Here is a 25,424-nt window from a genome sequence, read left to right as displayed (position 1 = left end):
GCTTGCTCAAATGTTATTAGAGCACAGAGCAAAAAGGGGCGGGACTTAGGAAGGGTCAATTTCGTTTAGCTGTTTCAGTTTTAGTGTCCTGGTATTGTGCATGCTGACTCACGTTATTAGAATCACCTTCATTTGATTTACATTCATTCTCTAATTGTTTCAGTAATATCATTAATGTTTACTATGGGATTAACTGTCTCAGATTGTGGAAGTATTTCTTAAGGGTGGATTTAGATTGAAAAGATTCTGACCTCAAACATTCCTGTTTACTCTGCATCATACACCATATCCTCACAACAAAATAAGCTCAAACATACCTCCTGCTTCACTCCCCACATTGTCCCCCCTCGTGTCTGTGTACTGTTCTATCACATAAACCAGAACTGGCAGAAGAAAGAACAAGTACTTTTAAAATGTCCAGACTGGAAGAGCACACCTGTTGTGATGAGCTAAACTCAAGTACTACATGAGCATGTACCACAGAAATCCTCTGTGGCTCCAGAGCTCCAGAGATAACACCCCCCACCAACAACTGGAAGAGAGCTCTCAATGGCCTTGATTAACCTTTTATGTTCATTCCTTCAAAAGTAACACACTTCCGCAATTTCGTTCCTCTCTTGAGCTGCTTTTCTGGTCCTAATGATCACATGCAGAGAAGTAGAGAAGCTGAATTTGGCCCGTGAGGAGAAGCAGAGCCTCTGCTGAGGAAAACAATGCCATGAGAGAAATTGGGAAAAATTATGTCGAAAATAAAATTGTATGCATGTTAGGTGCCACTGTACACCACTAAGCATTGTAATGTTTAAAAATGGATTTTTAAAAGAAAACCTTCACAGACAAAATGAGAGAGCAGTCTGCAGTCTGCATCCTTGGGGGTCATTTTCAAACTAAATAGCACAGCACACATGAAAGAAAAATACATGTGAACTACGACAAACCACATTCTGCATGTGGTATGATTTATCTTGAGGTTGAAGCATAATTCTTCATTAAAAGAAGATTGTGTTTTGACTGTTGACAGAGGGTATTCAGACTAATGAGCATACAGAGACACTCAGGCCATGTTTGATCTTAAGCTATAAAACACAAGGGCCTGACATTCTCTGCCTGGATACAAAGAAGTGCACACGCGTGCACACACACACACACACAAACATACATCTTTCCTGAAGTACACATCGCAGACCGCCCTACAGGCACATTTGTTCAAACAGAGCAAGAACAAAGAGAGCAGGTGGTGTTCGACCTTCCACACCTGTCAAAAAACTAAAAAGAACAATAAAGTAGCTCTACACCAGAGACATTTTACTTTTTTAGCTTTATTTTAAAAAATAATTATTTTTTAACGACCGTTACAACTCAGTCAGAAGTAGAGTTCTGTCTATGCAGTTTTTAAGGATAAGTGAGGAAAATCCTAAATACTTCCTTTAAAAGGCATATTCACACATCTCCGAACTGGAGGTAGAGCTAATCGATAAATCATAAAAACCTGGCTAAGGCAATAATGAGACTAGTATTTTTTTTTCTTCCATTCAAAGACCTAAACCTACTCTGGTGGCAGAGATGACGGATGAGGAGCACGCGGAGAAGAGAAAAAAACATTCCACATTTAATGAAAATACTAGAAACGTGGAGGTCCTGTCCTTTGCTCATAATTATTTCATATCTCCTTTGGGGGAGAGAAAACTCCCATCTTAGCCTCCTCGCAAACCAACCTGTGTCTCCGGAGCAAGTCGCTGAGTGTGTGCACAGCTGAGACCAGCTAATTAAATGAGGACGGTTTCTAACCGTAAGCCCCGGTTGAGGAACATTATCCTCTTTGTCACCAAGCAGCACGCTGGACTTGCTGAAAGGCACAGGAGTCCCTGTTTGGTGTGATCTTGTGCTGACTCTGGAAGGAGATCTAGAGGGCTGGGCTGCTCTTTGTGGGAAATACAAAAACAGCAGATTCCTTTTGTCTCAAGGCAGTCAGGCAACAGTCTCATTTGCTCTAATCGTGCCCTGCTCTTGTGTACGTGCTCTCCTCTTGTGCTGGCTATGCCACAAGGACCTCTGAGGGTGAACAACAAATCAGGCCATCTAACAGCAGGTCACTCTACTGCCGCAATTCTGACACACACCAGCAGCCCTGGAAGCTCCTTACCCAATTTACCCTGCTTGGACACAAAAACTGTGCCATGCTACAGTGAAATTGCTCTTTAGCTTTTTGAGAAATACAACAGTACAGGACTCTCAGGTGCAAACTCCATATAACTCAGCAGAACAGAATTGGCTACAGAGAAAAGGGCACAGAAACTGGAAAAAAGCAGGACAACCTTGAAAAGGACAGAAATTATGAGCCAAAAAACATTCCTTACAAAAGTATGTAAATAAGCAAGCCGAGTGGTGAAAAGCACTGATTTGAATAGGAATTCATTGCTTTTACAATATGTACATGGCACACAGTGTACACAGCTGCATCAGGCCAATAGGAGAGTGGCCTGAGAGGCCAGGGCCATGAAAGGCAGGTTCACAATGAAGGATCACTTCAAAAGAACTTGTAAACAATGGCGAGCCCATTTCAATCAGCCCCTGCACGTAGATAATCAGCTAAAAATAAACACATCCTCCTCCATCTCAGGCATCATTCACCAAACGCTGGCAGTCCACGGGACAGCCAGTGGATTTTCACATCAAAATAAAATATTTATGTTGGAAAATAAATGTCAAATGAGATCTAATTTGGCATGAAGGCTGGCTAAAGGTCTTGCAGATAGCATCTTATACACAGAACCATCTTGATGGGACATCTGTCATTGTTTGATGGGCCTCTGCCCCCGTCTTCATACGTTCCCCCTGAAAGGTCACTGCTAAAAGCTACTTAGTGCTTCCTAAAGCAATTTTCATGCACATTCTGACTAAATACCTGAAAGATCAACATCACAACAACAAGCCCTGCATTTATCTGCTCTCGCTGACAAAAACGAGATAAAAAAATACTGAGACAACAATCAGCTACAAAGGTGCCTATTAAAGCCTGAACAGGTCCAACAAATCTACTTCAAGTTCTAACAATGCTAATGACAAACTACATCACTACAAAGCGGCTAAAATGACCACCAGCTTCTACTCCAAGCCTAATTTGTACTAACCTGCTCACCTTAGCCCTACAGCAGACAGGAGCTTAGAGAAAATAATCAGTGGGACTGAAGTAGAGGCGTCTAGCGACCTCCTGACGTGTGTAGTTGTGGAGGATCCAGGTCTGTACGGGACTGTTGTTACAGTACTCCACTGTGGGGCCGTAGGTGCCGTCCTCCAGACGGCTGATGGTCAGACATGATTGGGTGATGATGTGGAGGAAGGTGTGCTTCTGCGATGAGCCGGGAGTGAAAGGGACAGATGGTGGTGAAGGTAAGTCTGAGAGTCATCAGTTATTGTAAAATGAATCCATCTGTTCTTCACAGACAACTTCAGATTAGTAAGAGGTGATTTTCCAATGACAGTTCATTCAAATAGAAATGCTGTGTTGTTAATTTAAGGTGTTAACAGTGAACTGGACTTAACATCTATCATTTTGACATATACTGTTTGTCTCATTTTAAGGATTTAACAGGGTTTAGCAGTTATTTGAAAAGGTTTGAAATTTGCCTCCCATGTGTTGAGATTTGATCCTGTGACTTTATGCCACGTTCATGTCATTTTAAATAGCACTTACGTCAACTACTGAGTTGTAATTACAACATGGAAATGCTTTTCTCTTAATATATATCTGATATATCTCACCTAAAGTGCCTAAAAACATAATAAATAGCTAAAGACCATTGTCCAATTATATATTATATTATTATAATATAGTTATATAGTCAATGCACAGTATCTTAATACTACTTAAGCATGATCAAAACATTATCTCTCCAATAAACTTTGTTTGCTGAAATTCCACATATTCTTTCCCACAACTGCATTTTCCACACTTGGCCACCAGGTGGGAATTAGATAACACTGAAGAACATAGTCATAAATCTTTTTGGCTGAGACAACCTGACAACTCTCAACTGAAAAACTAGACTAATGAAACTATTAGTCTCTACAACACAATACATGTACACCAAAGTAAAAAGTACAGCTGGATATCTTGAAAATTCTGCAGATTTCCCATTTAAACTTAAACTCTTTGTGTGAGTAAGACTAGAGGAATATAGTTTATGTAAGTGGTATATTCACAGAGCAGAGCGAGCACAGCTTATTTTTGGCTGAAACAGCAGAGCAGGTGAAAAAGAAGGAAGGGTGTCTGTCATGGTTGTGAATGAATACAGCAGGAATGGAAAAGTCAGGTTTTCCTGTGAATGTGAAACTGATGACCAGATGAAATGTTAATGGTACTGTAGTCACCCAGGATTCAGCCCCTGTCTGTCACACTTTGGGCTAAAAATAACCTCGGCCACCGACAGCGGTGAAACCCCAATGCTGTTTACAACAGAGACCTGTCCTCTTCGTTTATGAATTATTCAATTTTTTTCATATTAAGAATGCACCCAGAGAACAAAGTGTAATGAAAGGATTTCTCAGAGGGTTTGTTCGGGGCTTGATGGAAAGACCTCCAGGCTTCCTTACCTTGTCATACCTACATGTCAGCGATAGGACATCTCAATCACTGACAGAAAACACCGTATTCGCTGCAGTCTTTATAACCGTCTCTGAGTGGGTTTTTTTTTCTTTTAAATGCATAAATTGTTAATATAAATAATGCTTTTTGAGATGTATAATCCATAATGTACTTTGAGTTCTGAGTCAACCGGGCTTGAAGAGAATATTTTTGTTCTCCTATGAGATTCACAATGTCTCTCTGTTTTCCATTTAAGAGCCTGCAACATCTGTTTCTGCATTTGACTGAATACTGAAATTGTAAGAATATTACAGCCAGAAATATTACGTAAAATGAGAGTCTGCTGTTTAATACGCATTTTTTTGGCTTTGTCATGTATCTAATCTTTTTTTTTTTTTCCTTTTGGTGCTAGTACAAATGAATAAACTGTGACTCACTCACACATTTGTATGTTATGTAAATCCAATAATCTCTTGCCTGAGTGTGTCTTACAGGCCATAAGGTCTGTAATGTACCACACACCATTAAATGCATTAGCGTTAGATAATTTTTTTGTCTTCCTCGTTCTACTTTGTTGTTTTGTTTTGATTTCTAAGATATTAGGGCAGCTTTATATTTAGCGCTGACCTTTGGTTTATTCGTATAGACTGCCCATCAAGTTAAATGTTTGTAATTTGTGTAAATGATTTGCCGTAGGTCAATGTTGACTGTAAGCTAAATTTTTCCACCCCGTTTATTTCAGTGAGGATAGATTAAATAACAGAAACAGCTCTCCGTATAATGCAATACAGTTCAACAACACCTCATACTGCAGGCTCCAAAATGACCATAAAGTTGAATCAACACCTCACTAAAACATTATAACCTTCATGAAGGGAGGATTTATTGCAGGACTGGGTGTATCTGCTTGCTGATTTTATGTGATGAGTAAATACATAAAATATATTTTTTTAAGTGCATTTGGATCATAATCCATTAAAGCTTTGACTTCACTCCTCTACCAAAAAGGTTCACGTCAAAATTTAAATGATCTATTCTAATAACTACTCACATGTCACAGTTCACACAGTGTTGTAGGACATCACGAAACCGGAAGCACAGGACTCAAACTAAGGGGCAATATTCAGGAGCGGTGACTTGAAAAGCTTACCTCAAAATCATATTCCCACTTGCCAACATACTATGTGAAAGGAGAGAACATGAGAGGAGAGACACAGCTGCTGGGTGGAAAAATCAGCTCAGCTTCCATGCCGCTAAAAAACTGCCATAGAGCACCATCTGGTGGCAGCAAACATGTACCCAATTCCCCACTTTGCACTACCCAAATCCTCACTGTGCACCTACTGCACAGCAATCTCCCCATGCGACAGAAGCAAAGACAATCAATCAGCATTTCATCAAAGTCATTTTCAACATAAAGGAAATCAGAAGGCAAGAATGGCCTCCTGTAATAACAGCCTGGTAATAGATTATTTGGCCATCTTACCTCTGCATCGTACTCAAACATCTGATTGCCCTTCATGTGGTGACACTTGAGCATGACGACAGGTCCGTTGAGGCGGGAGACATCCAGACAGAGGTCATCTGTCCTAATTTCTTTATCCGCTGTGTATGAGAACACCTGGAAACAAGATGTCTCACTCAGAAAGGCCGACATTATTCACAACTTTCCATTCAAGAAATGCAAACTTTGATTGTGTTTGAAGTTAAAAAGATCTGAACAGATATTTTTCTTGATTTGTATTTTGATTAACAGTATTTATTCATGAGGTGTGTTGTGTTCAATGTGTTTTTGGTGCTTTCAACAAATACAGTATTTAGCTGCCTCTATTTTTTTTTACAGGATACTAAAGGATTACACTGAGACTCCCCCATAACGAGAGCTGTAAGGACAGAGGGGACAATGATTAAAATAAAATACAATCACATTTTTGGCACAAACCTTCTTAAAAAGATGCCAGCATGGAGCGAAATCAACAATGGACTTAGGAATGAGAAAGAAAAAAAAAAACTTGGCAAAAACCCCCAAGTTGAATTGTATTGAAAATCTGTGGATTGACTTAAAAGTTGGCAATTCAGACACACTTAGCGTCCAACCTGATTGAGCTGAAGCTTTCTAGCAAAGACGAAATCCCAAAGCTCCAAGATAAAGAAAAAGAAGGCTCGGCTGGTTCAACATCAATTTAAAAGAGATTTATTCTACATTTAAAGTTTCCAGTTAGTGTTTATAGGACATTGTCTGTAGATTAAAACTATAAACAATAAAAATTATATTGAAATGTTTGAACTTTTTCCCCTCACCTGGTTTCCACCCATGCCGTGACAGTTGAAAAAGCCAACTTTCTCGTTTTCCTTTCTTCCCATGTTGTCCACACACTGGTTGGTCTCAACATTTCTGATCTTCAGGCAGGAATTAGAATGAAAAGAATTAGAAGTTACTTATTCTAACTTGAAATGTCCTTTCTGTCTATACATTGGCAAATTTCATAACAACTTAATCTTCACAATTCGAAACATTCAAACTGTTGGAAATCTTGTATTTCAACGCTTTTATAATACAAAGCTGACATAAGTAAACATTGAGTTTGTATTATTTAATATTGTATTGTATTACTTGACAGTACTCCAGGCTGCATGTCCGAACAGTAAAACAAATATTTTATTTTCAATGCCAAACAGAAACCAGGTCCTGCTCAATATTTCCCATTAAACATTAATCGTGTTTTTCTGTTAGTGTTAATGAATTGTTTTCTTATTTATTGTAACTGTTTCAGTTCCTTTACCATTACAGGCCAACTTTACATTATTTAAGATTTTTTTAAATGTACAATAGAACTGAAACATCTATCTATCTATCTATCTAGCTCTATCTATTACTATCTATCTGAGCTATCTTCTAGTCATCTAGCTACTATCTATCTATCTCTGTGTTGGTTGAATGAAACAAGTCATTTGAAGATGCCGCCTTGGACCTTATGTTGAAATTATACTGGGCATATTTCACTATTTTTTTAAGCAAGATTACTTATCGGCAGATTAATCAATAATAAAAACAATGTTTGTATGCAGCCCTAAAACTAATGTAGATATTGTGTCACCAGGTTATGTTAATCAAAATTCTACTCCTTATCTTTTAATCTTTTAAAACTGAAATGGAGAAGTGATCTGGCTGCACAGCCTGAGTAACCCCTGCTAACACAGCTTCGACTGACTTTACAGTCACCTCAGCTTTCTACATTCACAGAGCTAAAGCTGAGCTGGCTCAATATGTCGCCTAAGCAACTTCTTATGCCTATCGTGCAGGAACAGAACAGAAAGTTCATAATTAAGTGATATAAAACCTAATGGTTCCAGCTGTTAAAGAAAGGCTGACTGTGTGTTATAGAGGATGAGAATCAGTCAGGAGGAGTCTGGTTTAGAGGAAGATGGGAGTTCAGAAGCTGCAGTGGCTAGAGAGAGAGAGAGAGAGATGAGAGAGAGAGAGAGAGAGAGAGAGAAGAGAGAGAGAGAGAGAGAGAGAGAGAAGAGAGAGAGGAGAGAGAGAGAGAAGAGAGAGAGAGAGAACCAGCTTGGGCTGCAGTACAGCAGAGCAGCGCGATGAAAAAGATCCTCTCATCCGCAGCTGTATGAATGCAGGAGGATTACAAGCTCGCTTTGCCACGAGTTCTTCAACTGACATTACTTTTAAATGGCCCCCGTCTATCGTACAGGCAGCACACTGCATGTCAGCGCCGACTTTACCCCATGCTGTACTGCTGTCGTCACAGAGCCATGGGCATCAGCAGACAAATTCAGGTCACTTCAAAAAATATTTTTCCTCTGTGAGGGGGAACTAACTCATAAAAGCTGTATTATCTTGAAAAAAACAACTATGTATACTCACACCTTAGCTGCAAATCATCACAGCTCACATAATCCCCCTTTTAATTTTTTAAAGGAACTACTACTTATTCAGGTTTTCAGAAGAGGGAATGAATATTTTCATGATAAACTTGCTGGTTGACAATTTACAAATCTATCTGAGAGCGATTCTGTTTTAAAATGAATCTTTGCACCACAATACAAAACTGTGCCACGGAAGTGTGTAGAATGAATACATGAGCCTTATCTCACCTAACCAGGATTCATAGCATAACTGTGTAAACATGTGACTGGGATCAATACTGACTGCACAATTCCCCTTGTTTGTTTATCATACGTGTTCAATACCAACTGGGGCTGTTTGTTTTTATCCTGTTTTGTTCAGCCTTTGCCGGATACCGAGATTTTCAAATTTACCTTGCAGCGATATTGTCTTTCTGAAAGCACAACCCAGAAGCTACAGCACAAGGACATATCTGACTGAATGCAGAGGGAGGTGGTGTATCTGCTGAGATCAGAGTACGAGAAAGCTCATACTTCACCAAGTGAGTAGTATCTTCTTGGGATCTGGGAGTCTGGGTAGACGTTTTCTAGATACCAGGAAAACGGCTTGCACTGCAAGGCCTCGCGGAGGGCTTTACGGGAAGAAACGTCTCCGTAGTCCACCCGCATCACGCCTGCAGACAAAATGCAAAGGCAAGGATTCAGCTATATGTATCCCTGAACGACATCAGTCAGTACTTACATTTCTTTGCTCTGCAGAAAAAAGAAAGAGACATGTTTTATTGCACCAACCAATACTAAACACCAGAGGGACCCTTCACAAAAAACCTACAACTCTACCTGGGCTATGTGGGTGGTCATGGAAGGATTTCTGCAAAGAGGGCATGTGAGAAGTCAAATCCCATTAATACACAGTGTATTACTAAAGGTAAGGCACCTCCTTCAGATATGCAAAAATGCAGCAATTGTTGGAATATTGTGTGCCGTCTGTTATTTTAGCCAAATGGAAACCGCACGATGTATCAGCCTTGATGCAACTGAAGACTGAGGAAGGATTAGACAGCGACTGGGCACAGACACTTACAAACACATTAGGCAGATGGTTTCTCCCCAGAGTGTCTCGTAGCTTGCATGTAGATAGATCCATTAGGGTAATTTATCATGAAAGACCATGATTGCAATAAGAGAAAATAGAATACAATTTTCAAAAACCAGCCAACATGCAAGACTTACAGCACTAATTATCCATCAAACGCAAGCCAGACAATGCAAACGGCACCTTCTGTAATACCAATGTCTTACACTTGTGTGAAATAGAAATTTTAAGTTGGCAGATAAAAGCTATGAGCTGACAGCCACTCTTCCTCCCCCTGGCTCTCCATTTCCCTTTTCTCCCTCTCTCTGTAGGGTCTGCGCATCACATGCTGCAGATGATGAATAGCCTCTTTGATCTTGAAATCACCAGTGCAGAGGAGGGGACGAGGAAGGAGACGCACTTTTAATAAGATCACTAGATGCCACTCCCAAACTCGGCCTGCGAAACATACTGTGTTCCTCCGTGCCAATAAGTGAGGTCTGGCAGCAGCGTGGCCCAGATCATTCTCCCTAATGTCCTGGAGGAACAGACAGTCATTGTGGGGCCACAATACGCAGAAAGACTCATCCATCACAACCCCCCTGGCTCTGTCGGCACACCTGCCCGTGCAGAATCCTGTCTGATTGAAGGGAGGAGAAGGTCACAATTTGTGCCATAAGATCGGCAGATTACGGATGATCCCTTATAGGTTGGGCCGGCATCTAAAGCACTTAACCAGAGATTTCCGGGACACTGCTGTCTGCTAAAGGGTAATCACATTACTAAGTCGACAGATGGAGGGGTACTCATCTCTCAATCTGTGCAGTTGTATTGTTCTAGCTTGTCCGCATGTGTTTTAGCTCTGCTGAGGACCATCTTTGACAAATTTCTGAACTCAAGTTTATGGGGCACTAAAAATATGTCTGAAAGTAGGAATTAATTAATTCCAGTTTGGAGATGACAAAAGCAGCATTAAATTCCAACGTAAGACATATAAATTCTTAAACGAGCAAGATAAAGTACCATGAAAGAGAATGATAGAATAAAAGAGAGTAGAAAGGATTTTCTTTTCATACCAATTTGCACATAAGTACTAAGGAGGGGTCTAGTCATGAGGATTGTTCATATCTGCTTTTGAACAGCAGTGCATGACGAATAAAACGTCTATTAAAGTCCACAACTCTATATTCCCTAAAACTTGTAAAACATGTAGGATTCATGGCATTTTAGCATACTCATCAATGTGTAATTCTACTATTCCGACGGCAGAAAGATGTGGTCAAACAGTGGCACTACAACTCTGTACCTGGTGATATAATATAGAAGAAATCTTTAAAATCATCCATCCAGACTTCAGCCAGGCGCCTGTTGTTTTTGTTGATGACTTGGCCTGTTCCTCCAGGGAAGCTGTATGGGGTGGCCTTCCGGAAAACGTGGCCCACGTGCGAACATGTTACAATTTCCAATGAGCCACCGCACTGCCAGATCTGCAGGCACAAACACACAATGTAGATTTATATAGTATGTGGCATGAAAGCAGACAAATGCAGTCAATACAAAAAGGGATACAACGCGGGGTGTGTACCAGTCCCCTTATTTGATCGTTCCTCACTTCTTGATGCTCAGATAACCCCAAAATAAATCAGATCTGTCATCAATAAGGACATTACAATGCTCTTAATTGTGCAAGCAAGGAGGCATCCAGGAGGGAAATGAAACAAGAGACCATCCTGACGACACTCGCCTACAGAAAATCGGTTTGTCTTTGAAGCCACATTGCCGCGACACAGCACTGTTGAACTGCCATGCGCAGACAAACATATCATTACCAATATCTAGATTTTATGTGTTTTCTTATTCAATATTTAGTTACGATAATAGTGGATATTATATAGTATATATAATATAGATATAAATATTTAAAAGTGTTAAGAGACATTCTAATCATAATGGGGATGAGCGATAAGGACATCTCATTTCAATAAGCATGTATTTGTGTTGTACCTTCTTTGCATCTTTTCCTTTAATCTCTGCCTTGAATCTCAAGTGTATTCAAAGAGAAGATGCAAGTGAAGAAACGTGGCTACAATAAAGGGAGTCGTATCCTTTAACATCAACGGTGACAAGATAATGCCATGATAGTGTCCTCCTGAGCCTGTCACTCACTCTAAAAGACATTTCCAGGTTCTCTCCACCCCAGATATCCATCCCTGGATCATAGCTTCCTATTTCTTCAAAGTACGTCTTGTCTATGGAGAATAATCCTCCTGCCATGGTGGGGGTCCTGCAAGAGACGCATGAAAAAATTAAGACAAAAATCGTTTTCTCTTTGTGCAGTATTTATTAGTATCTTTGTGTAACTCTGAGGAACATTCAGAATATAATAAAAGACCAATTTGTTTGACAATTTGAAACAAAGCCTTAGAGGGGTAATTACTTCTATCTTTTAATTCATTTTATGTTAAAGTCGGCCCCTAATTAAGGATATTGTTTGTTGCTGGGAGTGATTTGCATACAAATGACAAATTGTGCCTAGTTTTGTGTAGCCCCCAAAAAAATAAAGGCAACCGTGAACACAGTTTCTATTTTTCTCTTTTTAAATTAAATAAGCTCATACATACTTAACAGGTTCAGGATGCTATTTAGGAAGTTGCATGCATCAGAGGGATGCACAGAGGAAAATGATCTATTTCTATCTGCAGATAAAAATGGCACTATTTATAGGAGGAGTTCTTGTGAAGAAATCTTATTATCCATATTTTCTCTGTGATGTAGCCTGCCCTCATCACACATACACTAATTCTCAGCCCCGATGAAAAACATCTGTTTGAACATACAAAAAGTGTCTCTTCACCTTTAGTGTAATTTCACCTCCTCTGTTAATTCTTAATTAAAAGACATTACACGTCACACATTCCCCTGAAAAATCATCTAGATTTAGCTTCAGACGAGGAAGACATATTTTTGTTGTGTACCTAACAGGAAGTGTTCTGTCCCCCTTGCGTCGATCCATCTCGCGCTGGGGAACAGGGTACCAGCGGAAATTCAGCTTCCAGTTGAATCCACCATAGGTCATGTCTGAGCCTGCCATGTATTCAAACGTCTCGTCGCTGATGACATCGATGATGGGGCAGACCACTGCTGTCCTGAAAGACACAAAAAAATAAAGTGTAAGATTCAGTGTGGAGATAAATTATACAGTAAATGTATCCTTGATAAAGATGAAACGGTGAAAGGTGAGGTGATTAATTTCAAATTGAGAGAACATACACTCTGAGTGAGATCAAATTATGTAATGATTAACCTTTCTAAATGTTTCTTTTTAAGCGCTAACCACACCTGCACTGCAACTAATGATTATTATTAATGTAATAATCAATTATTTAAATTACTGCTGATCTTGTCAGGTTAATTGACTAACTAATTGTAGACAAAACACCATATTACATTATATAGTTTAGTTACTTTATTCTCAGTCCAAAAAATGCCATCTGCTTAGCATTTTGGTAAAATACTATTACTAATATACAAAACTACTAGTTTTGTTTGTGAGCAATATATTTTGGAGAAGGTTGGTATCTTAACAAATTGTCTGTCCTTTTCCATAGTGCATATGATGATTGCAAATGTTTAATAGGCACTTTCAGTCACCTTTGAATTGAGGTAATATTTCCTACTGTTTTACTGTGAATATTTAAAGTGTAATTGCATTAGCATAATATAATAGTATTAGCATTAGCATTTCATCAGAAATGATCCTGATAAAGTACATATCAATACTGGTTAAAATGTTAGTATCACAAACCTGATGTCAACCAGACCTCTCAGCCCTTCTTGGAATTTGCCAAAACAACCTGTATCATCAATCATGTGAATACTGTTTCCTGCACCATCTCATCAGTCTGCGCCCATACTTACAGACACCAATACATCTGCAGCAGCATTCAGTAAAAGTGTAATGGCTCCATAATATAATATTCTGAGTCATATGATACTGATTTCTTCCTGAGGGAAAATGAATGTGTCTGACCTCAGATAAGAGATGGATCGCAGGAGAATCATTATCAATCCATCCATCTGTTAATGTCACTCTCACAGACACAGCAGATACACCCTCTGTTGTTTTTTTAATAAGTAAGTAAAAGCCTCAAACAGTAACATATTGCTCCGATAAATAACAGCAACCAAATGAACACCTTGTCACTTTAAATTAACACATTTGGCTTAACTGTACAAACACTCTAAACAAACAAAAAAAATCAGCCTTTGCCAAAACAAACCCAAAAAAAACTGCCTGGCCACACGATATTCATCCCTAAACATGTATCTGTTGTAGCTAGTAAAACATGTTCTAGTCCACTTTTATCTTGACTTCACCAGCATCTACTAGCATCAGTTGTAGTGGAGTTACCACAAAAATAAAGCTACAGTAATTGGAGCTAGCTTTCCTCTGAGGCAGAAGCAGACGATGCAGAATGATTATCTTCTCCTATCAGCAGTGTCAGGCTCAAGCAGTGTATTCATAACTGATGTTTTGCTGTCCCATCAATATTCACTTAGAGCTTTGGCTCAAGCACCTGATGATGCAACTTAAGTGAAATGTGATAATACCAGTATATTTAAAGCATGTTTCAGTACTGAAAAGACAAAAGATTAAAATGACTGACAATAAAAAGCTCATTGACACTGCTCCTAAAAAGTGTTTTTTTTATATCAGCGCCTTAAATATCAACATTACATTACATATATTCAGTGTGGTCCATTTTGTGGTCCTACCTGTCCTCTTTGATGCGTGCCAGCAGGGGCTCCAGCCAGCCGACAGTACACTCGCAGTGAGCGTCCAGGAAGGTGATGACCTGACCTTTTGTGGCAGCTGCCCCTCTCAACCTAGCTCTGATTAGACCGGAGCGCTGCTCCATCCTCAGGATCCTCACTGGCACCTCCAGAGTCCGCACATAGTTCTCCAGCTTCTTCTTCAGAAAGTCTGAAACGAAACAATGAAAACATTTTGGCAAAGGTGCACTGGCACAGTAATTTAACTCAACAGAGCTGAAAGAATGACTCAATTCTATCCATTCCCAAACTTTTTCACGTCAAGGACCCCCACAATAGATGAACATTAGACCACAGCCCCCCATTTTTAGGGGATTTTGTCCTAAGGAATCCCCTCTGAGTTTCTTTATTATATTTTTAGGTTTGAAGAAGAAAAAAAAGTCTACATAGTCAATCAATAACCAAACTAGGATCACCATAAATCACAATCAATAAAAAGGGCCAACAGTATTTCTTACCTTCCAACTTCCAAAACATTTCTGCTTATTTTCTGACATATTTTAGACCAAACGCTACATCTACTGATCAAGAATATAATCAGCAGATTAATCAATAACAAAAACAATTGTTAGTTACAGCCCTATGATTCAATTTGGTTTATCTATTATCATATGTTTTAAGAGTAAATATTTATATTATTGTAGTAAAAACTATGCATTAATTGTTTCTTATTATGCTACCAACTTTGGTGTCCCACATTGTTCACATTAATAATCAAAATGTACGTAGTGTATGTTTGACTGCAGAGTTAAACCTGCGTCTATCAGATACCTACAGTATGTAAGCTGCTTATTAGCTAGAGTGTAGATTACCAACCTCGCTCACTGGCATCGTCAACAAGTACGATCTCCATGAGCAAGTGTCTGGGAGAGCGGTTGATGACACTGTGAACTGTCCGCAGCAGGGTGCTCCATGCCTCGTTGTGAAACACGATGACAATGCTGGTGTTTGGCACGTCATCAGAATACACCTTGGTCTTACAGCTGATGGAGCAAAATAAATTTAATCAGTAAAGTAATGATTATTTAATTCTGCAAAAAGTGAGTGATTAATTGATAATAAAATCATTAGCAGTAGCTACATTAAACTTAACAATAGCTAATACCTGCACACAATCATTTATGTCCTTTTGCCTAAACCTAAAAACATACCCAGTCTAAATATGTTGGTCTCAAACTACAATGTTGTTTTCAAACTGCACTCACAGTGGTTCTCTACGCCTGCAGCTCATTATATTGTATGAAAAGTGTGTGAGAAGAGAATCTGAGTGTGTCCTGCTACTATCCAATGCCGCCGTCAGTGCAAAAACATTGTCATATGAGATTTACTGACAAATATCTCCAGAAATACAGAAAAAGTAAAACCAGTGTTGGCAGCTATGTCAGCACATCCTTTGCCTGACAGATTGTCTGTCAAAGCCAAAGAGGGAGAGCGCAAAAAACTTGGGACGCCGCTGTAGTGGATTATGTTGCATAAAGAATGAGCTGCATTACATAAGTGGAGGAGGTGGACGGCCAGGGCAGGAGGAGGTGGAAGTGGGAGGTGACGGAGGATGAAAGAAGCCATCGACGGAGACAGCGTTGCTAGTTCAGTCCCGTCTATTCAAAGTGACAGCGCAGAGTGATGCAACTAGGCCAGGAGGTTGCCTTCAAGACAAAATGTTAGTGCCCTTCAGAGGCAACGGCTGACAATTCTGCATGGCTCTGGATAATTTTCAACACTAAGCTGGTGAAATCCTGCAAGGCTAAGGTGTTTTCTGTAATAAAGTTGCTGTAATATTTATATTGAGAAGGATGGAATCATAATGGACAGAAAAACTGGTGCAATCAGCTGAATGTTCACTTTTTCTCACTATTTTAGTCTTCTTTGCACTATGCAGGGAAATAATATTTAAATTTGCATCTCCACATTGCATAAAGTCTGAATTAGACATTTTTTTTGGTATAGGCAAGAACAGCATGGAAAAACCTGGGAAAGTAGGTGTGAAAAAAGACATTCTTGTCAACTATTTGTCATGATGTATCTGACTGGCAGGGCCTTTGGTATCCACTTAATGAAAGTCCTCGTGTTCAGTTGGAATATTTAAACATGAATCACTTAGTCTCCACGAGAGGCGAATGCCGCTGCATATCAGCAGCCTGAGACGAATGCGCTCATGTTTCACACAAATTGCTCCTTGGATCTTCATTAAGTGCTCAAGTGGATCTTGAGTGACAGTAAACAAAACCCTACTCCCATTCACATGTCAGGCCTAATGTACACACTTGAGGGATCTGATGGATTCTGCATTGAAACAGTGCCCATAATTAGAGAGGTCTTTTCACATTAGCCGAAGTTATTAATACCAATAAAATCTAATGGACTCAACAAACAGCTTAAAAGGGATTTTAATCATCAGAATGACAAAGTTTTGATAATTTAGAGCATTTCATCTGCAGAAACAGTCACTGTCTGCAACCCTGTTGAGACTCCTTTGACTCTTGCTGACCCATCAAACACATTTGTCTCAATACTGCAACAGTTTCTGGTGAACCTGGCATAAGTCTGCACACATTAAGGAAAAGAAATAAAGAAATAAAGAAGCAAAAAGCAGAAAGTATCAGCTGAGATGTCAGCTTTTTGATAAAGAAACCATAGCGCCTTGAAATTTGTGATGGATATCAAAAGGTACAGTTGCAGGCAGCGGAGGCGCGAGGTGAGGACTTGTGTCATGCTTCGCTGATGGAAAGTGGATGTGTGTGTGTGTGTGTGTGTAGGTGTTACAGGGTCAGTAGTGTGATTCACAGCATGCATCTGGAAGACATCCAAGCTTACGCACCCATCCAACCTCACGTCCGGCAGACTCCTGTTGAGTGCAATCATGTCACTGGCCATCAGATTGAACTGGTTAATCTTAAAGAGCTCCTTCATTTTCTCCTGGTCGTCCTTGGGGATGTTCACTGCCTTGCCCATCTCCCCAGGACCCTCATGGCTCCGAGATATCACCGCTGTAACATAACAAAGGAAAAACAAAGAGGATATCTGATGAGGAATCAAAGCCATTATAGTTTTTATTTCTCACTAAGGAGGTGAGCAATTAAGGTCAAACTGCGGTGTAAAATAAATCACTCTGTATACACAGTCTATTCTTGATAAGGAAACTCCTACAATATAAAAGCCCACTAAATTACAAATGCTCCACATCTCTCTATAAATGGGACTGAGAGTAATGAGTACTGACTGACCTCCCTGACCCCAGTTTGTTGGCTGTGTGCCCTGTTCTAACCAGCGGGGGGAAAGAAAGAGTTGTGGTGGTTTTTTAAGAACTCAATGAACAAAGAGAGCATAAGTGGAATAAATACATTATACATGTAGTGCTGGTTTGGCTACAAATGAAGCCTCAATGAAGGAAATTTATATATATAGTACAAATATGTTGGAAATGTACTTCTTTGATCATTAATCAAAATATAATTCTTCCTGTTCTGAGAAGTGTGTATCTAATCTTTTCCCTGGGTTTGTACTAGCATTGGGTTGTTAGCTGTATACAATCTGTAGTGAACATCACAGACACTGGGTTTATTATCTGTCTCTTAAAGCAGAGTGAGTGCAGCAAAGCGTGCTACTTCCATCTCTGCACCCTCCGTAAAGTGTAATTGTAAACATAATTTTCCTATCTGTGTGCATGAACCAAACAAAAAGCAATTCATGTATTGGTAAAATGTATACAGGAAGTGCACATATGAACAGTATATCATATTACCATTAATAACACTTAATAACACTGCACAAACAGAAAATGTGATGCCATTCGCACTAGCACTATTAAAAAGATGTTGCCTCAAACATCAGTGTATGTGAAAAAGACATTTAATACAGACGGAGCGGACGCTCTGCTTAAGCGGTCTCCTGGTTGCTGTTGCTCGGGCTGAGTGGGTATTAAGCACTGCACTGGCAGCTATATTTAATTTTAATTTAATCTATTAGGCTGGTTTTGAATTCAGAGATTTGGGAGAACGTATTAATAGATGAAAAAGTAGTATGAAGGGAAAAATCCTTTCTAGAATTGCCATAGTTTTCTCTGCTATATGCTCTGGCAGTCAAATGCCTGCAAAACACCAGCATTGCTGTTGTTGCTGCTGCTGCCCGGAGGTAGCTCCCTTTACCAAAAGGTAAATAACCTCGAAAGGATTTATGACTGTGCTCTCTCACTCTCTCTCCTATAATAATCTCTCTGAACAGAGGCAGTGATTTCCATGAAAAGGGGACACACATTAGCTGCGAGGCCCCAGGTTAAGAGGATTCCCAACGACCCCTCGAGGAGGCCAGTGTCCGCTGGATTGTTAACCTCGACTGGTTCTGCTCTTTTCTTTATGGTGCTGCTGATATTCTCCATTTGGACACTGGTTTAAATCTGATGGACACAGCTTGAGAGCTGAGCTGGATGATTGAACAAAGTGTCCGTCAAACACATGCTCAGCCTCTGCAACCCATCAGTCTATAATATGGATGAACACAGTTTGTGCATTTTCTGGAAAAACAAACCATCAACACCAGTCTTGTTTGCCATCACTACAACATAAACAACTAATCCTATAGATTATTTATACTATATACACAATATTTTAACCTTACTGAAGTCAGATGTGAAAAACTGCAGAGAGCAGAATACTTTGTGAATTTTGTAGGGAGACAGTCCTCGGGCTTTGAAATAACAAGGCATTGTAACAAATAACTGTCATTCCAAATTTACCACTATATTTCTGGTCTCTTTGTTATGATCTGAAATCTGGATGATATAAGCATTTAAAATAATCAGACAAATTAGTATGTTTTAATATTGGATAAACCCATACGTGATACACAATGTAACTGTGGAATAATATGGTTCACATTTAAGATAGTAGAAGTACATCTCAGTCAAAACTGCAGAAGCTACTGGAGGTTTTTATCAACCAATTATCCTTCCTTGTATATAACTCTTCTATCTATGCTAACGTTAGCTGTGTTGCTCTAGGGACTGCAATGTCAGTCCATCGGCTGGACCGGACTGAAAGATCTTAACAAAGATTACATCTAAAGCTAATTAGCAAATTGAGCACAGCTTTAGTTCAGACAGGCCACAAAGTCGAGCTCAACTCACAATCCCAGCTACTGCTGCTCTCAAAGTCAGCCCACATCAGCTGATGGCCAAGCAGATTTCATTCTATGCATCCAATTGGCAAAATCGCATACAGGATGCTTTATTTTCAACAGCTTCAGCCAGTCTACCCTTGCCACTTTGCAACACGCCTCCACCCCAGCTCCCCCTTTTTATGCTGTGTCTGATTGAATCAGTGTCATCTCTGTTGTCACTGATGCTTGCTCTGTCCTGTACCCTACGGGGAGGGTCTCTGCTGCCACTCTCAATGAAGGACAGGGAGGTCCCAGAATAGAGCCATACCACCAAATATAAGTTAATGCAGATGGAAATGAAGTTTTCTTTACCTAAAGGTTAAAGAAAGTTTCTTTCTAAACTAAGATGGTTAACACTTAAACTATACTAAACATCACCATAACATTGTAACTGTGAGCATGTTAGCACGCTGACATTAGCATTTGGCTGAAAGCACAGCCAAAGCTGCTGCAGACTCTTAAGTCTAGTTAACTAGAACATGTATTATTTGGGGGTTTCAGCTGTGGTGGAATGTAACTGAATACATTTATTCAAGTATTGTACTTAAATACAATTTTGATAGACTTTTATGTTACATTTTCATTTTTTGCTACTCCACTATATTTCAGAGGGAAATTTTCTATTTTTTACTGCTCATACATTTAATACTTACACTTACTAGTAACGTTTTTAAATGATGGTTTTTGGGCATTTCTTTTTTATGTGTGACAGTTGGATAGCTAGAGGGAGATAGGAAAGCTAGGGGAGAGAGGGGGCTGATGTACAGCAAAGTGCCTCTGGCTGGAATCAAACCCAGGCCACTGCCTTAGTACATGGGGTGCATGCTCTACCAGTTCCTTTTGACATAAAAATATATGATATGCAGCACCATACTACTAATCTACCCAGGGATATACAAAGTATCTAAAAGTGAAAATGTTATTTTTGTTATAAAAGCTTATTACACCATGTTTGAAGTGACTTTTATATGTCTTTAGTACATGCCTCATGACTGCAAGTTATCTTTTTTTCCACCCTGGGGGCCTTAGAAATTCTCTATCTATAAAATAATACAAACAATCAGGATATAAAGTCTGAAATCACTTACATAAAACTGGTTCTGCTCAGCAACATAGAGATCAGAAGAGCCTTAGGAAACAAACTCTCTATATACTCTGTATTTCCAAGCCTTACACACTCGCCTCCTGACACAGAGCATTCATTAGAAAAGATGACCACGATCATCTGGGAAGAAAACAGTGGCTCTGTCTGTCCTCGGGTCAATCAATCTAATTCAATATCCCTGCCTGCAGCTTTATCCCAAGCAATTACAGTGGAAAGGTTTGCCTCACACTCTCAGGTAATGAGTCTTCTGAGACACGATCACTCAAATTTCAATGTTGAACAAAAATAAAGGGCCACATGTCTCACTGTCTACCTGTCCGTTATGTGATTAGCAACTCTAGACTCTCTAAATACACACCTGCTATATGTTAGCCTTTCTAGTAGATTTCATTATTGAAATTGTGAAACTGATATTGTGAGAGCTCAAATGGACTCTCCTTTGACTTGTCAAGTTGGACTCCATAATCTGCATGCAGATTGAAAACCCAAGCCTTTCATCCATTCATCTGCTTTGCAGGAAAAAGGGCTGTGTAGTGGTGCACAGTTCTGGAGTCTCTATCACAAGCTTGATTCATCCTCTTTCCTCCACGCTTTACCTCCAGCTCTTCCCTCTGCTGCTCCACTCTGCTTACTGCCTGCGAGTCTGACCCAGCTGCAGTACATTATATAGCAGAGAAGCTCCTGTTCAACACAAAACCACAACAGAGCAGGACCAAACACCCTGCACAGTACTACTCGGCTCTGATGTGCACCGGCACCCTAGAGAGGCCAGTCTCTAAATGCTTCGCTCAATAGAGACCGAGGACTTTCTCCTGGCTTTCTTTGCTGAAACTGGATGGAAACAATTAGAGTTTTAAAAAACCTGCATTGCAGAACCACTCCAAAGCTTTCAGGTTGGTGACATGCGTAAGTCGTATGCTTATAAACACTGTTGTAACATATAACGCTGCCTGGGACACCCATTTACAATGTTTTAAAAAGCTCTCTCTCCGTGTTTGTTGCACTGCGGAGGAGAATGGGGGGTAAGGCGTGTCGCTTGGTAGGCTCTGTGATCTCTGATCCTCTGGTATCACGAGACTACCGTCACCCTGAATTTAACATACTTTCTTACATTTTTTATATGAAAACCAACTGGAGTGATGCTCACACAAGGAATAAAGATTTAAGGCACTTAGGATCTGACATTTATGTGCAATACCTGCAAAGATTTGAGTGCCCTGACAATGATAAGATTCCTTTGTGAGTAGAGGATGATCTATAAACAGTAATTCACACAGAATAATATTTTTTTTTTCTGAAAAACAGCTAAAAGTAGGATTCTGCAAGATTTTCACTTCAGTTCCTTGTGCCATCAATGCAAAATGTTAATATCTCTCTATCCTACAAAAAGACATAAGCATGAAAAATAAATGAAATAAATGTTGTACTTATAAATAAAGGTGCTTATTTGTTCTCCTCACTGTTATTCATTTCCATTTTTATTGGATATGCTTGCGAGGAGTAATATTGCAGCTTAAGTTAAATCCTGTTCAGGATGAAAAACACTATATGTATATATGTACTGCAATTCTAAATATAGAAGCAGTAATTTACACCAGATGTTTAAGCATGACTGCTTGGCTCATAGCTTTCACATTTTAATTTAATCTCCATAAACCAGTCAACTGATCATTTTCAATAAATTGATCTGCTGATAGTCTTTATTTTTTTTAAATACAGAGAAACTGATTGTTGAAAAAATCTAATGAATGTGTAGCCTTAAAGAACTGAATTTAATAATATATTCAACTGCTCTTCTCCAGCTGATGTTTCTACAAAAAGAGTGAATTTTTATACAAAATTCAGTCACTGATGGAAATCAAAACCCAACTCCAAAGAGAACCAACCAGTAAATTTAGTGTGTAAATGTATCTTAAACCGTGTCTATATTAAAAAGGAAGCTCCACTTTTGTCCCTCTGTAGAGAGCTTGTCGGATACATTTTGTGCGTATAATGATGTCGTCAAGGGTTATCTCAGATTGTGACTAAGATAAGAAACAACATGCTTTTTATACAAACTGTCTGCGTAGAGTTTGAAACCTTCTATTAAGTAATTGATAGTTGATAATAGTAAGTGATAAAATTTTGGGGGGTTTGACCCATATCAGGACTAACAGTGAGGATAACTCAGTCTTTGCTTTTCCTTTGTTTGACTGGACCAAAAAGGTTTAGTGTTATTTGTTTAAGCACTGGAGCGCACCTATGGCACGCATGGTTAAGTTGTGGCTCGTTTCCAAGGTTATGTAACCACTGTTCCTACAGTGGCAAGTTTACATACATTAGTCTGCTATAATTAACCTCGTGATCTAATACGCTAGGCTATGAAAATAAGACTAAGCTTTCATTTCCTGCAGGCATTGTGGATGAGCTGCCCAAGTTTAACAGGCTGGCTCTCTAATGAATCACAAATAAAGAAACCGTCAGAAGAGTGAATGAGGAATGTAAGGATGTTTTGCAGCCTCTTCATCTTTACTAGTTAATGTTAGCTGGCTATACACTGGAGAAAATATAATTCGCAGAAAGGCTGCAGCTACCAGCGACCTCTGAGATAAGTTCAGCCACATACTAGGCTTAAGACGACCGTGATTATTCCAAACAACTTTACTGTAGTATGTCAAGCAAACGTAAAATCATAATAAACATAATGGACAGGAGCCATAAAGCCATAAAGTTCATTATGGTGAAACTAAAAAGCCTGCTCTATTCAGGAATGTAAAGCAGACATTCTTTAAAAGGTCATTATCAACCTGGTAATGACCAGTGTGAGATTATTGAGTAAACCATCACGTCACACTGCAAGTCATACTACTGTAAGCACGTCACATGCGATATAATATTATAATATAATATTGCCATAATATTAGAAATATGCCAAACACAGAGGAGGCGAGAGCTTATCAGGGTGCTGACAAAAGTAAGCTATGGTGGCTGTCAGTTCATACCTCAAGCCCGGGCGAACATTTTGTATTTTGGATGACTTGCTCCCTTTCCTCTTTCGCCTGCACTGTACAGCACACATAACATCATTTTGTCCATACAAACACATTTTGTACTCTGTAGATATTGCTCCCCCTCCCCCAGTTTATGCTTTATTTAAGTATAGAAAAACTGCAAAAACAACAGAATTACTGGCCGAGATACTTGTGACTATTGCTTAGCTGTTGTTTCAGAACCACGGACAGCGCTGAGAGAGAGAGAGAGAGAGAGAGAGAGGAGCTGTTTCTGCTGATTTTGACAGAGAATCGTTCGTAACTAAATAACTCTAAAAATATTTAGCAATCTGTTAGTGCTACATTCTTATGTGAGTGCTTTGATTAATAAATATATTATTTAGCCTTAGGGCTTGTGTCCATTTAGCATTTTTCTCTCTCACCGCATAAGCGATTCCTCCCATTTCAGCCTTTCTGAGGCTATTGTGTGGTTAATTCAATACATTTTATTTTATGAAAACAATTGCCACCATTTCTTATTTGTGGGGGGGAGGAGTGGCTCTTTATTGACAGGACAGCTCAAGAGGGAAAAGGGGGAGAGAGAGACAGGGGACGACACGCAGCAAAGGGCCAATACAGTCAAGAAAAACCAGCATCTGAAAACAACGTCAACACAGTTCATATATTTAGCCTATTTAAGCTATTTCATAAGCTAACTCCAATGTAACAGCATACTTTTGTGTGGTAATCAGTCTCACTAGCAGGTAGCTCTGCCTCATTCTAACCTTAAAAGCAGCTTAGCAAGCCTCTTAGAAACCTGCTTACTGCAGAGCATGTGAGGAAATGAACTCAGCTAAGGAGGTACTGTAGTTGACGTTGATCTCAGAAACATTCACACACAAACGCACACATGGAGATTGTGTCAAGATTACAGCACACACTAAATCAACTAAATCTTTAACATTCCCGTCACACATCTCTGGTAGAGATTCATCACTTCACAAAATCAAATCCGAGTTTTTGCGTTGTTGTAGATCAATAATAAAACATTTGTTTAGTTAGTTAGTTATTGTCAACTATTTAAAATAATATATCTTTGCTGATTTATTAACATGCTTTTCTGACCTTTCAGGCAAAGGTTTTGACCCTCAGTATACTTCATCGTGTTAATAGGATTTGTGACAGATGATGAAGATTATGTTAAACATCCTGGTGAAATGATCGAACACTTAAGTCTACAGCTTATGTTTTTAAGCTTGTTTGCCTCGTGCCAAACCAGAAGTCGATTCCACTGGATATCAAATGCAGAGACCCAACACAAGAAAAAGGGGGAATTATATTTTAATTATTAATAACATTCAATAATCCTACAACTTCTTTCTAAAGATGTTGTCTTGAATTCCTCAGGAGGAAATACACCGTACGTTCCCTGATGAACGTGGTTGTTTTTAATGTGTGCTCTGTGTGATACTAGTGTTGAAACCTATTCTACTACACATCCAAAAATCTGAAAGAAAAACTAAATCAAAGTGCCATTTTATGTCATTCTAAATAAACATTACGGTAGTTGAGATTTTCTAAACACAAAGTTGTATAAGGAGAGAGATCTCATTTTGCCTACTGCAAAACACACTCCACACTAATCACTTGGCACTTCACAATTATTAATAATTACCCTGTATCTGTATTAATCAGCTTGTAATAATTTTATAAAAAGGAATTATGATCGCTAAGAGCGCCACTTAATGTCCACTGCACTTTTTTCAAGAGAGCAGCTTCAGTGCATTTCCGTACAATATTATATTCTAAACCTGTTTAACATTACATGAGATGGGTTAT

At 39.2% G+C, this 25,424-nt stretch overlaps 1 protein-coding gene across 2 annotated transcripts in view; it reads right to left on the bottom strand.

The window, feature by feature from the left end:
* The window catches only part of galnt13 (UDP-N-acetyl-alpha-D-galactosamine:polypeptide N-acetylgalactosaminyltransferase 13), a 34,387-nt gene that overhangs the window by 3,622 nt on the left and 5,341 nt on the right, over positions 1–25,424 (bottom strand). The window contains exons 3-12 of one of the 2 annotated variants that reach the window (XM_035677216.1): positions 17,176–17,344; positions 15,174–15,340; positions 14,301–14,508; positions 12,500–12,670; positions 11,691–11,808; positions 10,831–11,011; positions 8,984–9,123; positions 6,887–6,985; positions 6,072–6,206; positions 2,315–3,349 (exon numbers count right to left, since the gene is read on the bottom strand). In XM_035677216.1, the coding sequence (XP_035533109.1) occupies positions 3,164–3,349; positions 6,072–6,206; positions 6,887–6,985; positions 8,984–9,123; positions 10,831–11,011; positions 11,691–11,808; positions 12,500–12,670; positions 14,301–14,508; positions 15,174–15,340; positions 17,176–17,344 (1,574 nt within the window). In that variant the 3' untranslated portion in view covers positions 2,315–3,163. Of the gene's footprint in view, positions 1–2,314; positions 3,350–6,071; positions 6,207–6,886; positions 6,986–8,983; positions 9,124–10,830; positions 11,012–11,690; positions 11,809–12,499; positions 12,671–14,300; positions 14,509–15,173; positions 15,341–17,175; positions 17,345–25,424 lie in introns of those variants that run through there. The other variant, XM_035677217.1, reaches the window with a different exon arrangement.

Source organism: Morone saxatilis, unplaced genomic scaffold, assembly GCF_004916995.1.
Source record: "Morone saxatilis isolate NCDOM2014 unplaced genomic scaffold, NCSU_SB_2.0 Contig5, whole genome shotgun sequence".
Classification (NCBI taxonomy): domain Eukaryota; kingdom Metazoa; phylum Chordata; class Actinopteri; family Moronidae; genus Morone; species Morone saxatilis.
This window is presented reverse-complemented; position numbering and strand designations above follow the sequence as displayed.